We start from the raw sequence: 16,761 nt of genomic DNA, 5'->3' as shown, positions 1-16,761 counted from the left end.
CAGATGATACATCACATTTTCATGCACAACTGGATCCAGATTTATAACAAATCAGATGGAAACATTCTCACTGCCCGGCCTGAAGTTTTCTGCTTTTCCTGCATAGCTTAAGACTTTTGCTTTGGAGCAAAACATTAATTACTGATTCAAGACAGCATTCGGTGTAAGGAATGAGAAATAGTTCAGAAAAAAAAATTCTCAAATAGACCAGAACTCAGTCATTTATAATATACAAATACAACCAGAGCCAAGAGGCAGTGAACACATTTGCCAAATGCATGTTTAATCTTAGGATGCTAAAATGTGGGGGTACTTCCCAGACAATGCAGATCTATTTCAAGATACAGATTAATTTTAAGTGTGCAAGGGCATACATGCAAGCTCTATTCTGAACTGAAAGGTGTGGAGACAATTCTTCAGTTTAATCATCATCTTGGAATCTGCAGAGAGGGTGCTGAGGTACAAACAGAATATCAACAATGCAACTGGTTAGGATCTTCATGGAAGTTTCTACTGGATTAAAGTAATACTATATTCATAAGCCTATATGAATTATAATAAAGACTGAAACCAACAGTATGCACATAGGGAAGATTTCATTTCTTCTCTACTTGAAGTTTTGTGCTCACTGAACTCTGGCAAGGGGTTCTCACAGTGACTTCATTTTCACCTTCCCTAGACCAGCCCTGTCGGGGTGTTTGGAGGAGTCTCTCTCCAGCATCTGGCTGCTTCCCATTGCAGATTATTTTCAGCACATTGGAAAGGTCAAAACTCTTGGAAACAATCTCCAGGAGATCCCGATCTTTTTCCATGCCATTGATAAATTCTTCTAAAGTCAATTCCCCTGGAAAATAACAAATGAGCAATTAACAAGAGGCTTTGTCCGTACCACTCATTGGCACATAGCAATACATTCACCATGGTTGATATTTATTGATATTCTTCTTTTGGTGTCCTTTCACCTCTACGAGACTGTTAAGTTCTTTAAGATCTTTATATGAAAAAGCATTCAATGATGGGATTGCCCGTGAAAATAAAGATGATGAATACAATATACTTTTAGTTTTAGATGAGAATATCAGGAAATGTATCTAATGAAATAAAGGCACACATGTTTTTGCATCTCTACACAATATTGGTTAATTGACCTTGAATCCTGAATACATGACCAACTCATAAGAGCCTGACAAGTTGTAGACTTCTAGGGTCAGGAGGGGATGACTGTTCAGCAGGCTGTTTTCAATGTTCTTCTGAGAAATAATTTCAGGGACTGCTCAAAGCTGTGAGGAAGTAGAAACATTAATTTTTCCATATATTATTATTGATCACTAGTTCTCTTCTCCTTTCCTGATTTTTGATGCCCAGTTGTATCACTTTGACCGAAGCCTTTGCCTGTGCAGGCCAGCCAGTGCTATAAATCCATCGCCTTATCCTCCTGGGTACTGGCTACTGTAGTTTTTCACTAGCCTCATCCATGAGATAACTTGTTAACTTTTTTTTTCCGGGGGGGAGGTTTCCATGTTGACACAAATCATTTGGATTGAAATTATAATTGTGATCAAAATGAGGGGTACAGATGTAGTTCTTGATCTCAAGGAGATCGTCCCTGATAGGGTTTGTAAGTAGGTGAAAGATCAGCCAAGGACAAGTTGGAAGCAGTTCTTAGCCAAAGAAAGGGCACTTCAGACAGAAAGTCAGCAGGAACTGCTTCAGAAGTCAAGCTGACAAAGCATTCATGACAGAGTCTGCCCAGAACCCCAGCTCACAGCAGTGAGGAGAACCCCCTGTGTATCACAGGGAAAATATAACACGGAATAAACCAAAGTGAAGTAGAGAAGACTGCAAATAATCGGGAGAGGTAAGGGTGTGGTGGGCCAGTCCCATGTATGTGATGATGATGGGGGCAGGGGACCTAAATAAGCAAAGTATAACCACCTTTGAAAACGGAATTCAAGGCTGGTAAATTTCCAACCCCAAACAATTCAAATTTGTGGGGGATCATGGCCAAAAGAGAAGTGGGAACAGAGGTGGCCACAAGAGAAGTGGGAACAGAGATGGGGCGCTGGCATCTATTCCGATTGCTGGGTTACTAAGCTTGGTTTTCGCAGCTGTGGCTGAAGGTCCTGGGAGAGAGTTGCCATCTCAGCCAAAAAGCAACCGCGGCTACTGACAGGAAATGGGGAAAGAGAATTCTTCACAGCTGTCTTTTCCCTTTTCTTCGGAACACCTGTGAACTCAACATATTCACTTTTTCTGTGTTACCTAACCAATTACGGTAAAAATAAATCCCTTTTGCAGCTTATTTACTTCTACCTATAGTAGCTTAAAATGTTTACCATATCTAAACTACTTCGTTTGAAATTTTCCCATTTTTCCTTCTAGCACTCAACATTCATTCATGAAACATTTATTAAGACCTAAGTACCATTTCCATTCCACTACCAAATGGTTACGACCACTACAACCCACTTCAGGGCTGTAAACATTGGGTGCTCAGAAAGCATATGCTGACAAATTACTTTTTTAATCTGTTGTTCTTTCCATTGCTTCCTAATCCTCTTGAATTTGACTATGGTTTATGCCCAAACAAATTAAAAGGATGGTTTCTAGGATGAGCCCTAGAGAGGATCACCTGTGAATATCTAGTGGCTTCCACCAAAGAATCTACCAGCAAAGAGCCAAAGCCTGCAAGAGATGTTTGAGGTGAGATCACAGGACTCAGGGGGACCTAAGGTGGCTACTGAGGGTTTATTATCTTGCTTTATATTTAGAGTTATGTTTCAATTTTTGTGGGACATAAATTAGAAATTGTACATTTGTTTTTATATGTATATATATTTTGTAATTTTATATATATAGTATATATATACATATATATGTATATATATATACATATATATGTGTATATATATATATATATATATTTATATATATATATTGTGTAACTGATACTTACATTATTTAGGCTATTTGTTGTGTTGGTAGATACAGGGTCTACTAGGAAACCCAAAGTTCAGTAATACAGGTGTTCCTCTCTCACTCACCCCCAATCCAATTTTAGCAGCATCATTAGTAATTGGACAGCTACCCATAGATATTTAATTTAGTTCTAGTTTTGCAATCTGGTTATCTTGTTGCTATTCTGGATCATTCATTTCTTTTCACTAACATCTTAAATAATCTTTTATAATAATAGAAAACATCCCTGTCCCACAAAAAAATAAAATAAAATAAAAAGCCAAAATTGATTGTGCATGCCCACATTAGCATTTTTTGCTCTGAAGAAGTCAGCTTGCTTGTAAAAGAAATCATCTAGTAGAAAGAAAACTGTGTTTAAGTTCTCATTCCTGTTTATCATGATTTCATGAAAAATTGGGCTGGGGTTGAGAAATTAGCAAAGATGAGGTGGGGGTGATTGTGGAGATGAGGATGACCAGGTTTTCCAGGGAGGATACAGGTGAAGAGTCTCAATGAGATAGAAATTTTGTGTTCATCAGCAAGGTGATAGACACCTGAGCCATTTAGCAGCCTTTTGTAGAAGGTTCCACCTGCTGCCATTTCTTCTCCGTGGGGAAACTCAGTTCCATCTTGTTTCCTGGAGATTCTCAGTTTCCCAGTTGGGTTCTGTGGGACCCTGCTGGCTTTTCACAATGTTCCAGCCTAAAGGCACTGATCTTTCTGGTCAGCCACTCGGTGGAATATCTCCTTTTATGTTCTATTTTTCTTTTACCTCAAATATCTGCTCCATGGTCGCCCTCTCTGCCTCTCCTTTTCACTTTATTATGAACCTTTTAGGTCCTCTTTTTTTTCTGTACTATTTGGCTCTGTGTTAAACTTTCCTAGGCACTTTTTGCACTTGATACTGTGACGACATCTGCAAACCTTCCTTCAATTATATCAAGAATGACTCATGACCAGAGAGTGGGAGAACGTGGACTTTTATCGTTTGGATAGCAAAACCTGTAGAATCCCTGCTAAAATTATCCTGACTTGTTGTTTTCTGTTTTCATTTTATAATAATATGAATGTTCAGCATCAATTTCCTGTTGTAGTGATTCTGTCCTAGCTCCCCTTCTTGATGCTTTTGTTCAAAACATAAAAATAAAACTGATTTGTTAAATTAAATAATAGTGTAGACTCATGTAAAAAAAAAGATCAAACATTACAGAAAGGTGTAGTGAAAAAGAATCTCCTTTTACTTTTCTCTGGTCCTTAGTTCCACTTTCCATAGGTCATTAAATCCTGCTAATCAGGAGTTACATTTTGCAAAGGCATACATACATTAATTTCAAAAAATATTTTTAATTGTCTTTCTTTCTACAGATAGTACCACATATTGTGTTTGTTTCTTTGTTTCTTCTTTCATTTTTCATTTGATGTCTTCTTTTTATGAGACATTCACTTGGCAGTTTACCTATCATGTACCAGTGCAGGGAATATCCAAATATTCAAACAAGAAATTGTTCTTGCTTTCATGAAGCTTCTACCATTTCATTTTTTTCTAGAATTATTCCTGTATTACTCTTTACTTAATCTTTTAATTTTGTCATGCTAACTATTATGATACTTATGTATAGAATATTTCCTCATTCTTTTGCATTTTTCTATCCAGAGAGAGGAGGTCGGTCACTTTTTTTGCAAACAATTTACAATCAAATTGAGATTCTCATGAATGTTCTTGAAAGTTTTGTTGTTGCTGCTATATCTTTGTATGCTATGATTGTCTTTATCCTTTTCTGTTTTTTTTTTGGGGGGGGTGGTACTGGAGATTTAACCTGGGGATGCTTCACTAATAAGCTATATCCCCATCCCTTTTTATTTTTCATTTTGAGTCAGGGTCTCACTAAGTTGTTGAGGGCCTTACTAAATTGCGGAGACTAACCTCTAACATGATCCTCTTGCCTCAGTCTCCTAAATTGCCGGGATTACAGGCATGTGCCATCATGCCTGGCATGATTATCTTTATTTTTGGTTTCAATATTCATTAAATGACCAGATACCAATGATGTTCTTTGCCTTTTATTTTGAGAGATCAAAAATATATAGGCATATAGTCACTAATGCCCTGATACACTTAACTGAACATCTATATTTCTACCAATACTGATGTTTTGATAATAATGGCATAAGCAATTAAAATTTATATTGAGGTATATATACTTATTATGCAAATGTGAAGAGTCTCCTCTGTAATAACTCCTCCTTTGTGTGAATGAAATGTTTTATGTTTGTCTTCTCTGTCAAATACTGGCCCAATTCTTTTGCTTTTATGACTTTTTCTTTTTTGTCCTCTGTTATACTGGGCTTTGTCCAACAGTAGAATTTTTAGCATCTTTTGCTTGACACATGACATGACCCATCTGTCTTGATGAGATGATGGAAAAGCCTCTGATAATTTTTCATATAAAAGCAAATTTTAGCCAGGCACGGTGGCACATTCCTGTAATCCCAGTGATTCCAGAGACTGAGGCAGGAGAATTGCAATTTCGAGGCCAGCCTCAGCAACATAGTGAGGCCTTACGTAACTTAGCAAGACACTATCTTAAAATAAAAAATAAAAAAGGGCTAGGGATGTAGCTCAATGGTTAAGTGCCCTGGGTTCAATCCCTGGTTTAAAAAAACAAAACAAAACAAAAAACCCAGCAAATTTTATCAATTTAACTTTGTATATGCATTTGCTAAGAATCAGTAACTCATTGTTATTCTAAATTATATGTGTTTGTTTATGTGCATTTTTTTCTTTACCTAAAATATAACTTTCTGTCAGAGAAAACAATTAATGTATACAGTTTTATAAATTATTCTAGAAACCATACTGTACTGGCTCTTTTCTGTCATTGACAAATTCTTCCAGCTCACAGAGCCCGTTTCTGTAAGCTCAGCTATAGCTTGAACACAGCTTCTCTCTTCTGGATTCACATCTCATTTTGACCCAGCCCTTTCCATTTCAAGACCCCTTCTAACCACATTCCCCCCTGTATTGGTTCCTTACATTTGCCTCTGTGGAATCACTCTAGTTAGTAAAGAAAGGGTCCTGCATCCTTTTTTGCTGTCTGGAACATATTGTCTTGTGTCCTCCAACTATTAGAAAGTTCATTTTTTCCCCCTACTTCTCCAAGGTAGGTGGCTTTTCTATTCCCTGACTCCAGGTACCAGAAGCAGTACTCATGGATGTTATCTAACTGCTTGCCTTGTCTTTTAGAAATTCACTGTAAAAGGCCTTAATCATTCACGAGGTCCTGAATACCTCCAAGTACTCATCCTTCTGTACCAATGTTGTTAGCCCTGGCCTGAAAAGCTTTTTCCTCTGGGCTGGATTTCTGCCATCCTGCAGCACCTCTTAGATTAAATTTAAAATGAAATAGAACAAAACTGACAGCATTTCTCTTGTTTGATGGCTTCCATCAAACAAATTTAGTTGCAAATTTCAAATAAGATTTCATTGGCCTTGTCAAACCCTCCTCTCTCCATTTCCCTGATCTGTTTCCAGCCTCCCTCAGACTCCTTATCTCCTCTGAGGAGGCTGACTTTATTTCTTGCAAACTTTCACATGCAAGGGCTTATTTTATTCTTTGACCTCAATGTTCTAAGAGAATATACTGACTTGAGACTGGGGAGAGGCAGATCTAGGATTTGGCCCTTGGATGGAGAGCAAGGTTGTTACTATTGATGTAACTCCAAATTGTTTTCTCATAACTCTATTCATGTCCCATCGCTAGATTCTTTCTCAATGGTGGCTTCCTTTGAACTTCTTCCCAGCCTCCTCACCAGCTACCCAGAGCCGCCACCTTTGACTATACAAATGCCAGTCAACTTAGGAACATTGGCTTCTACTGCCCTCTTGTGTCCACTGGAAGAAGTGACCTATAGTGGGCAGGCTGATTCCATGGAAGGGTTCCTTTGGAAGGATGACAACCATGACTGGAATCTTCATGCCTCTTTTTCTTTAATCTCTTTCTGATAGCTTTATATTTTCACACTGACAAAGTTTTTGATTTTCAAGAACCATTCCTAGATTTCTGCCTCAATCTCAAGTCAAATGTTCACCTACCGGTTTACTGAGATCAAATCCACTAAGTATAGGCATTCTCTGGTCTCTTGGAACGTCTGTCTTCTCTCTCTACCCCTGCCTCTAAAAAGAAAGGCACTGCTAACGAGGAATGCAGATTTCAGGAAAGAAAGAGAAGATGGAGAAATGAGCAGAAAGAGCATAAATGTGAAAGGACAAAAAAGGCAGATATGAAGACAAATATGGATCATCCACCAGAAAAGTATAGTCAAAGGAGAGGAAAAAGTCAGATTGTAGAAACTCTAGTTAAAGGAAGGCTTCCTACAGTGGGACATCGTGAGTTTATTTGTAAATTTTTTTTGGAAGATCTCCACTAGGGAGGTAATAATTAATAAAGCATGACCTGGAGTAAATAGAAGGCAAATCATCCCATATTATCCCAATTCCATTCTGTTATCCTCTTTATAGACCCCAAAGTGTCAAGCAGCACACATTGAATATAAATATGGTGAACAAATATTTGCTTGGTTGAATTGCACTGACGGGAGAACACTGGACCCACTGAGTTATGAAACCCAGGTCACAAGTGGGGTTCTCTCAGGAGTTTCCTGCTTTTTCTATATGATGCCCCCATTCCCTATCTTCTACTTTGTAAGAAAAATGGGTCAGAGGAGAGTAGCCCCCTTACCATCATTGTTTATATCTGCCTTATGAAGCACCAAGTTGACGAATTCCTCAGGATTCATAGTATGTTGGCCATTGAGGGCTTGTACAGCCTGCAAAAAGACATTAAATCAGAGAATTCAACTTTGCTGGAAGCACATATATATATATATATTTTTTGTAACATTTCTTCCCTGGTGTGACAGGATTTGAGGATATGTTAATGTAAGTTTTGCTATCCAACCTGTTTCGGTTGCTTAAAATAAATAAAGATAAAAGATTGCATGTCAGTTCTAGGTAATGGTGCTTGGAAATTAAATTAACCGAAGAAAGTCTGATTTTTTTTTATTTCACCCAGCATAAAGGGATCCATTCAAAAGATGCAAAGAACCCCTTGGAGAAAATAATGTAGTGGTCACGCTTATGAGAATTCTGAAAAGAGGTATTGTTCTCAATTTTGGATCGATTTACTTGGATCTTACAGATGAACATAAGTGTATGAACAGAAATCTGCCAGTATGTCGGGCTTCCTCTCCAGCTTCTGCCATTGGCACTCTGGGTCTTTGTGCCCCTTTTGAAGGATGATGGACTGGAAAGATAGATATATATGCCTTAGGAGAATGCTGAATTTCTCTCACGTTCTACCAGCACCTTTTCATCATAAAAGTTGTCAGGAGACCCAGAGCAAATGACATTTTCCAGCCTTCCTAGAAGGAAGATTTAGCCCCTCCCTAAAGGCAACTAAATTAAATGACCCAGATTTGACATAGAAATTCATAATAAAAGAGGATTAGTCATCTGGAAATTTGGACATAACTATCTTGATTGAGCATGAAGGAATCTTTAGAAAATTTGCTGGCAACATATTTCACTTAGAGGTCACCATCTTAAATATGACTGTCTCTCTTGCTGCTTTCCAAGCGCTACTAATGTTGATTCCAAAATTAATAATTATAAACCATGCTAAAGCACCACTCTTGGCCTTAGTGAGTCCAGGTCTCACAGACTTCACAGTTAAACACAGGACAAAACTTAAAAGTGACCATTACATACATGTAGTATCAAATTGGCTAAATACAACTTTGGTTTCTCAGTGTTCAGGGCATAGACCCCCAAAGCTTAGAAAACTTGGCTAAGTGTCTAGTATCCCCACCTCTAGAAGCAATACTAGAGTATTATAACAGTCATAATAAAGATTGTGATATCTTGATTCGTCCATCACTCATCTCCTGATAACCTAAGCAAGAGTGAAATACTGACTGGGAGGTTGACAAGGCCCAAGGGGATATTTCTGGAAGGAGTTGTCATCTTGCTGTTTTTTCTCCTTTTCTCATAGGAGAAGCAGAGTAGGGGATGGACAAGGAGACAGGGTTTTCTTTCTTCTTGTGCTTCTCCATTAGCATCTCTGCTCTTTCTCCTCTGCTAATCAGTCTCTGAGCAGGAGGAAGTAGGAGAGAAGGGAAACAGGAGCATTATTACTTGGTAGGTACTATCATGGCTGGCTAGCTTCAGTGCTCTCTGGAACCATCAGGTGTTTTAAGTTCGCTCTTTCTCTGAGATACTCCCCCATCCGTTATTGAGACTCTCTTCTGCAATTCCCTAGACATGAATCATGCATCTTGATTCCAGCCGATCACTTTCCAGGGCAGTTTCTCAACCTCCACACCACTGACATTTTGGAACAGATCATTCTTCCTTGTGAGGGGTTGTTCTGTGCATTATCGAATGTTTAGCAGCATCCCTGGTCTCTAACCAATAGATGGCAATAACCACACCCTGTCCCTGACTCTCCCATGAACCAAAATGTCTCCAGACATTGCTAACTGTCCTCTGGGTGGGAATTCTTCTGGGTGAGAGCCTCTGCTCTAGATTTACTCTGGCTCTGGTCTCCAGAGTCTCCCTTACTCCTCCTGGTGGCCCATTTGGACAGAATCTAACAAAACTCTGCCAGCCTCCTCTTCCAGAGATCTACACAGGATCTACGGAACACATTCAGGCATTCTTTGTTACAACAAATTCTAGGAATGCGGATGATTTCATTTTAAACTGCATCCCTCTCCTTTGCCCTCGTGGTCTGCTTCTTTAGACTTCTCACGCAGGACTCGAAGATGAGACATCATGTTTCCCAGTGGCAGCCACATCTCAATTGTTTCTCTTGTTACTAACTTCAGGAGTCCCACCTGGTAACTCCTCTCAAAATTCCTTCTCAAAAACCCTTCTCTCAACTGTTTCATGCCCTGGAAGTAAGATTAAGATGTAAGAAGCTCTTTTGTAAATTCTAAATGTGCTCTAGTACAGTACTTCCTCCACTCTCTTGATACCTGGCTGAACTCCACTTTAACATCCTTACTGTATGTAGAGAAAACTTAGGTTATACAATATTATTATTCTTTCCCCTGTTGTTTTTTCCAGTTGCCATTGATAGAATGTTCTTAGGCCACTTTTTAAATAAGTATATGTTCCAGGTGCACTAATTTATTTAAACATTTTCCCTTATAAATTTTTATTATCCTATTCTTTTTATTCTTTATGATCGCTTTTTCTGATGAAAAGTAAGTAATGCTGACTCTAAAATAAAGGTGATTTTTAGCTGCCTGATGCAGACTATCACATTTCCAGGATATTTGTTCTGAGTAATGCTTTGGTGGCGTTCCCTAAGATTTTTATGCTATTATGTTTACATCTTAATTGTGTGTAGAATAACCTAGGGTATATTCATTTAAAAGTGTATTTTAAATCTATGTGAGATTAGACTCCATCGGATACTTTAAATTCCTGATTTTGTGGTGCAACATGTCAGATAAATGCAGAATTTCTGAATTTTCATGTTTAGAGAGTTTAATTGCAAAGTGAATCAGTACATTTTTCTTGCTGTTGTTGGCAAATGACCTCTGTGAGACTGAAGTGGTAACAATGCCAGTATTGAATGGCATTCATGTTGGCTAACTCTACATTTGCTTACTTAGCTTTACATTTTTATCCGCTTTGTCCATTTGTTAAGATGTCTGATTGTAATGATAGTTTTACCCACTTATTTTTTTCTAGCATTTTTTGCTGATATTTCTCCTGCATACTTTGTTTATAACTTAGCTCCATTGTCTATAAAAGAATTTGGACCAGATTATCTCTAAGACATCTGACTTTAACTCTCTTTCATGCCATGTTACAAGACAGTGTATCACCTTAATAGTGTTTATTGTACCTCTTATTTTCATTTGGGTACAGTGTCCTGCTTAATTACTTTTTGCTCTTGGATCCTTTTTATCTCATACCATTAAAATGACTACCTCCTACTCCACTGGGGGCAGAGTTGGGAGGGTGAATTATAAAGGCACTCATTGAACTTTAGTGTTGGAAAGGATCTGAGATCCCTGATCTAGCTCTTAGAAATATATTGGTCCAGTTCCAGAAGATTAGCCCTTACGTACTTCAATCTTAGTTCATGTATCTTGCTATATATTTATAAACCATCTTGCATTTTAACGGATTCTCGCAAGACTTTCTGCTCTGAGGCAGAGAAAAAATACCAGTTGCTTTAGAAATTCATATTTATTTCCTTTTTCATCCCAATGCTCTGCAAAATTTTGTGAACTTCACAGTGGACTGCACCAAGAAAAAAAATGTTAATTTGCAGTTGCACATTCAGTTACCAAAAGGAAAAGTGAGACTCACATTGCTTCAGCAATTCAACATGTCAATCCCAAGAATATCCAACTACATGGGAAGCTGTCACCTGTTCTTGCAAAGGATACTTCACTACCACTTACCACAAAGATGTTCAGTAGCTCCTTTTTGTCAATAGAACCATTTCCATCAGAATCACACAATTTAAAATACCATTTTAATTTTTGCTCAATTTTTCCTTGTACCACTAGATTTACGGCAGCAATGAACTCTATAAAGTCGATAAATCCATCCTATGGAAAGAAAGGTAGAAAGGGAAATAAGTATTTAAGAAGAGCAATTGTTTTTTACTTGATAAGTGATCATTCATGAATAGGACCTTTAGAACAAGTTGATACAACCCAACATATTTCAGCATAAATTCTTCCCTAGTATTTTGTTAAAAAATAATAGATACCTACCATTTATAGAAATAAGTACTTTAATTTTATGGTTAAATGCCTTAAATATGCATTATTGTCAGAGTAGTTTTGGGTTCCCAGCAAAATTCAACAGAAGGTGCACAGATTTCCTGTGTGTCCCCTATCCCTACACATGCACAACTTTCCCCATTACTGACACCTCCTACAGGAGTGGGGCAGTTTTTTCAACTGATGAATCTACACCAGCACACCTTTTTATCCAAAGCTCACAGTACATTAGAGTTTACTCTTAGTGTTATAAATTCTCTGGGTTTGGACAAATGAATAATGAGGTATTCCCATGATGATGGCATCATGTAGAGTAGTTTTACTGCCCTGAAAATCCTCTGTGCTCTGCTGATTCAGATTTCCTTAACCTCTGGTAACCAGTGATCATTTTATTGTCTCCATAGTTTTGCTTTGACCAGAATGTCATAAGGTTGAAATTGTACAGTGCATAGTCACTTCATATTAACCTCTTCACTTAATAATATGCATTTAAATTTCTTCCATGTCTTTTCATGGTTTAATAGCTCATGTCTTTTCAGCACTGAATAATATTCCATTATCTGGATATACCCTAAGTTTATTGTTTCACCTACTAACATCTTGATCGCTTCTACATTGGCAATTATGAATAAAGTTGCTAAAATATTCAAGTGCAGATTTTTGTGTGGATATATGTGTTCAACTCCACTTGGTAAATATAAGGTATTTGGATAGTATAGTAAGGGTTTGTTCAGTTTTTAAGAAACCACCAACTCAAATGTGGCTCTTAATTTTGTTTTCCAACAACAATGAATGAGAGTTCCTGTTGCTCCACATCTTCACCAGCTTGGTGTTTTCAGAGTCCTGGATTTTGTCCATTCTAGAGGAATGTAATGGCATCACCTTGTTTTAATTTCCAATTCCTTAGTAACATATGATACTCAACATCTTTCCATGTTTATTTGCCATCTATGTATCTTCTTTGGTCCATTTCTTAATCAGGTTTTTGTTTTCTTTATGGCTAAGTTAGAGTTCTTTGTGTATTTTGGATAATAGTTCTTTATCAGCGAGATCTTTGACAAATATTTTCTCCCAGTCTGTAGCTTATCTTTTCATTCCTTGACAGTGTCTTTTGCAGATCAGAAAATTTTCCTTTTAATGAACTCCAACTTATTCTTTCATTCATGGATCACACCTTTGGTGTTGTTTTTTTAAAAGCCATCACCACATTCAAGATCATCTCGATTTTCTCTTATGTTTTCTCTGTGAGTTTTAGAGCTTTACATTTTGTGTTGAAGAGTGTGATTCATTTTGAGTTAATTTTTATGAAGGGTATAAGGTCTTTGTCTTGATTACTTTTTTTCTTTGCATACGGATGTCCAATTGTTCCAACACCATTTGTTGAAAAGATTGTCTTTTCTCACAGGGACTTGCCTTTGTTTCTTGTCAAATAGTAGCTGGACATATTCATGTGAATCTATTTCTGGGCTTTCTATTCTGTTCTATTGATTTATTTGTCTACTCTCTTGTCAACACCACACTGTCTTAATTGGTACATCTTATTATATATCTTGAGGTCAGATAGTGTCAGTCCTCCAATTTTACTCCTCTCCTTCAATATTGTGTTGGCTCTTCTGGGTCTTGCCCCTGCAGGTAAATTCTAGAATCAGTTTGTCAATATCCACAAAATGACTTGCTAAGATTGTGATTGGTTTGCATTGAATCATTAGATCAAGTTGAGAAAATGAACATCTCAACCATAGTGAGTCTACCTATTCATGAATATGGAGTATTTCTCCATTTATTAATTATCTGAATTATTTTACCAGAGATTTGTAGTTTCCCTCATATAGACCTTGTACTTATTTTGTTGTATTTATACCTACTTCATTTCTTTGTTTCTACTGTAAAAGGCACTGTGTTTTTGATTTCACATACCCCATGTTGATTACTGGTATATTGGAAAATGATTTACTTTTGTATAGTATCTTTGTTTCCTACAATAGTGCTCTACTCCTTCATTAACTGCAGGAGGTTTTTCTATCAGTTCTTTTGGATTTTCTATATAGACAATTATGTCATTTGCAAACAGAGACAGTATTATTCCTTTCCAATCTGTATGTCTTTTTATTTCTTTTTCTTGTCTCATTGCATTATTGAGAACTTCCATATGATGTTGAAGAGTAGTGAGAATGGACATCCTTGCCATGTTCCTGATATTATTGGGAGAAATTCTGGTTTCTCACCATGAAGTTTCATGCTTGCTGTTGGGTTTTTGTAGATATTCTTTACCAAGAGGAGATGTAGTGCCTTTAAAAAAATGTCTACTTCTTATGCCAATGAAATTTTGAAATGTTGTGACAGAAGACTGAATCCTTACTCCTGAGCCCTTTTCAGGAGTATCTTCTGAGTATCTGCAGATTGGGTCCTCTTCTCAGAGAATTTTTAATAGAAGGAAAACATATCTAACAAATAAATGCTGTATACCTTTTTATAGAAACTGGTTGATATTTTGGGGCAGATAAGCTTTAGTCTAGGAAAATTCTTTAAATGCATAGTTTAAAATATGAATCACAATTTATGAGTCTGTTTTTCTATAAAGATTATGCTCTATTAGTCAATTCTGGAAAAGATTATTTAAGGATTACCAGCTTAGGTAGTTCCCCTTGTTTTAAACTGATAAAGAACATTTTCAGTTGAAACAGAGATAGTCTATGTCACTCTTAAGAGTCATAATTTTCAAATCCTGCACTCAAAAATGCTGAACTACCTTAAGAAAGGTATACAACTCTGAAGTATATTTAACAGACATCTTATATCCAAATTTGGCAGGACAGGACAGTTACTTTTTTGGAAACAGGACTGGAGATTTAGAGGAAATAAATAGGGTAGACAGTAACCAACTGTGGATTAATCTGCTCCCAGCCCTTTCTTCTGGCCTTTGGATCTGACCATTCAGTACAGCTCTTCCCTGGGCAGTTACTGGATGAGTTTACCAAGGGTCACAGGAACATCCTCTCTGTAAACCTGGCTTATTAATAAGGTCATCTTCCAGATTTTCCATAAAAAATTTTATTTGATGATGGTTTGTTTCACTTTATGATTTCCATCTCAGTGATCACAGCTTTTGGTGTCACCTGCATGATGAATGGCAATAGGCTAGATTGAGCATTGTTGCCTGTAGAACATTTGTTATTTCATTATCAGGCACAATGCCTGTGTGCCCATAACACCTTCCAATCCAGGCTCCATAGCTCTGGGCAGACCCTACCAGGACGTGAGCATAAGTACTTTCCACTGAACAGTTTTTAAATAGGCAGCCTGGATAATCTAAACCCAGAGCTGATTTGGGGTGAGGGAACCTGTCCTCTTAGACCAGGACATTCTCTTTAAAAAACTTCTGGAAGGAAATCTTTCCATTTTCCTTTCAATATTCTTTTATGCAGCCAGATAAATTAATCTTCACAATCCATAGCCAACTCTTCTTTCCAATTATCCCTCTATTAATATTTTGTAAAAATGTGCACTACTCTGATAAATAGCTTTTGTTAATTTTGGAGGGTTTTAGGAGAATGTTTATGTGTAAATCAGAGGAAAAAATGATTATTGTCTTCAGATGATCTGTAGATTTCAAGGGCAGGAGAGGGAGATAATTATTATGGAAAAGGTGAAGAGATGTCCCTACAAGTGTGACTGAAAAGAATGCAGGGAGAATGCCCAATGGCTTTTTGGGGGGTAACCGAAGGGAACACTCTGAACCTCATATTTCCATAGCTGAGCTACAGAAGCTCCTGTGGCACCACAGAACTGTCTAGAGATGTCTGGTTCTTGTGGCCTGAGCTGAGGTGGAATCCATAAATTCCTGGCATCAGAATCCTATGAATGGTAATGAAATACACAGATTCCTAGATCCCTACCCCATCTCTAAAACAAAAACAGACCAAAAAAAAAAAAAAAAACAAAAAACCTCAGTATCAAATAACAAAGCTGCTCAAGATGTAGTTCTAAGAACCTGGATTTTAAAAAGCTCCCCATTTGGCCTCATATATCCTAAGATTTGGGAACCACAGACTTAATTGCTTTTTTCCATCCATATCTTACTTTGTAGCTAGTTCTGCCATCCCAGCCATCTCTCCCAATGGTCTTTTTAACTGTGACCTATTCCAAGGTGAATTAGCGTAACTTTATTAAAACTGGTTAGGAAAAAAATAGGGCTCACACCTTTCCATCCCAGAATGACACATTCATAAGAACATGTTCCAACAATCAAAAATTAATTTCAAAATAATAAAAAGTCTTCACTTGCACTTCTGGAATAACACAAGTTGCACGACCTCTCTGGATTTCTTCACAACACCTGCTTCCTCTCCCATCTGCCTCTCCACGCACACCCTGCTGCTCTATCTTCAGCAGCCTCCGTTCCCGGCTTGCTCAATGCCAGCCCTAGCCTGAGAATATTCCTTTCTTTTATCCCACCAATTTTTATCAGATTCTGCATCACAAATTCTAAAAAATTAGTTTGGTGATGTCAGAACGTCCTTTGACCCTGAGGGAGGGGTAAAAGCATGAAAAGCCATAATTGCTTCAAGGAGTCCTCAGGAAAGAAGAGGGAGAGAGCATGCAAATAAAAATGATTCCAATCCCAACATGTTTATAGATTTATATGTCATGTTTTTAGGATGGAGTGGATTCCAGAAAAGCATTAAATGAGAAATAAGGATATAGAATCATGACAGTTTCCCAGGCCAGTTTGACTTCATTATGTAGAAGGAAGGAGAGAGGGAGAGAGAGAGAGAGAGGGAGAGAGAGAGAGAGAATATAATATATATTATAAACATGTATAATATATATTCTCTCTATATATGGAGACATATATGTGTGTATATATATATATATATATATATATATAGACATCAAATTTAAGTTTTCTCATCATCTTTAAAAATATATGTTTAACAATTGAAAAAATTGACAAAACTAAAAGTTGGTTTTTTAAAAAAAATAAACAAAATCGAC

General features: G+C 37.2%; 1 protein-coding gene across 1 annotated transcript in view; it reads right to left on the bottom strand.

Moving 5' to 3' along the window:
- Positions 1–313: 313 nt before the first annotated feature.
- Guca1c (guanylate cyclase activator 1C) overlaps positions 314–16,761 on the bottom strand; it is a 32,547-nt gene continuing 16,099 nt past the window's right edge. Inside the window, 4 exon segments of the mRNA XM_046464059.2 lie at positions 314–718; positions 720–844; positions 7,698–7,785; positions 11,440–11,589. Of these exon segments, the coding sequence (XP_046320015.2) occupies positions 650–718; positions 720–844; positions 7,698–7,785; positions 11,440–11,589 (432 nt within the window). The 3' untranslated portion in view covers positions 314–649.

This window comes from Marmota monax, unplaced genomic scaffold, assembly GCF_021218885.2.
Source record: "Marmota monax isolate L192 unplaced genomic scaffold, Marmota_monax_Labrador192_F-V1.1 WCK01_AAM20220418_F8-fsc00156, whole genome shotgun sequence".
Taxonomy (NCBI): Eukaryota; Metazoa; Chordata; class Mammalia; order Rodentia; family Sciuridae; genus Marmota; species Marmota monax.
Note: the sequence above shows the minus strand (reverse complement) of the source record. Positions and strands in the feature narration are given on the sequence as shown.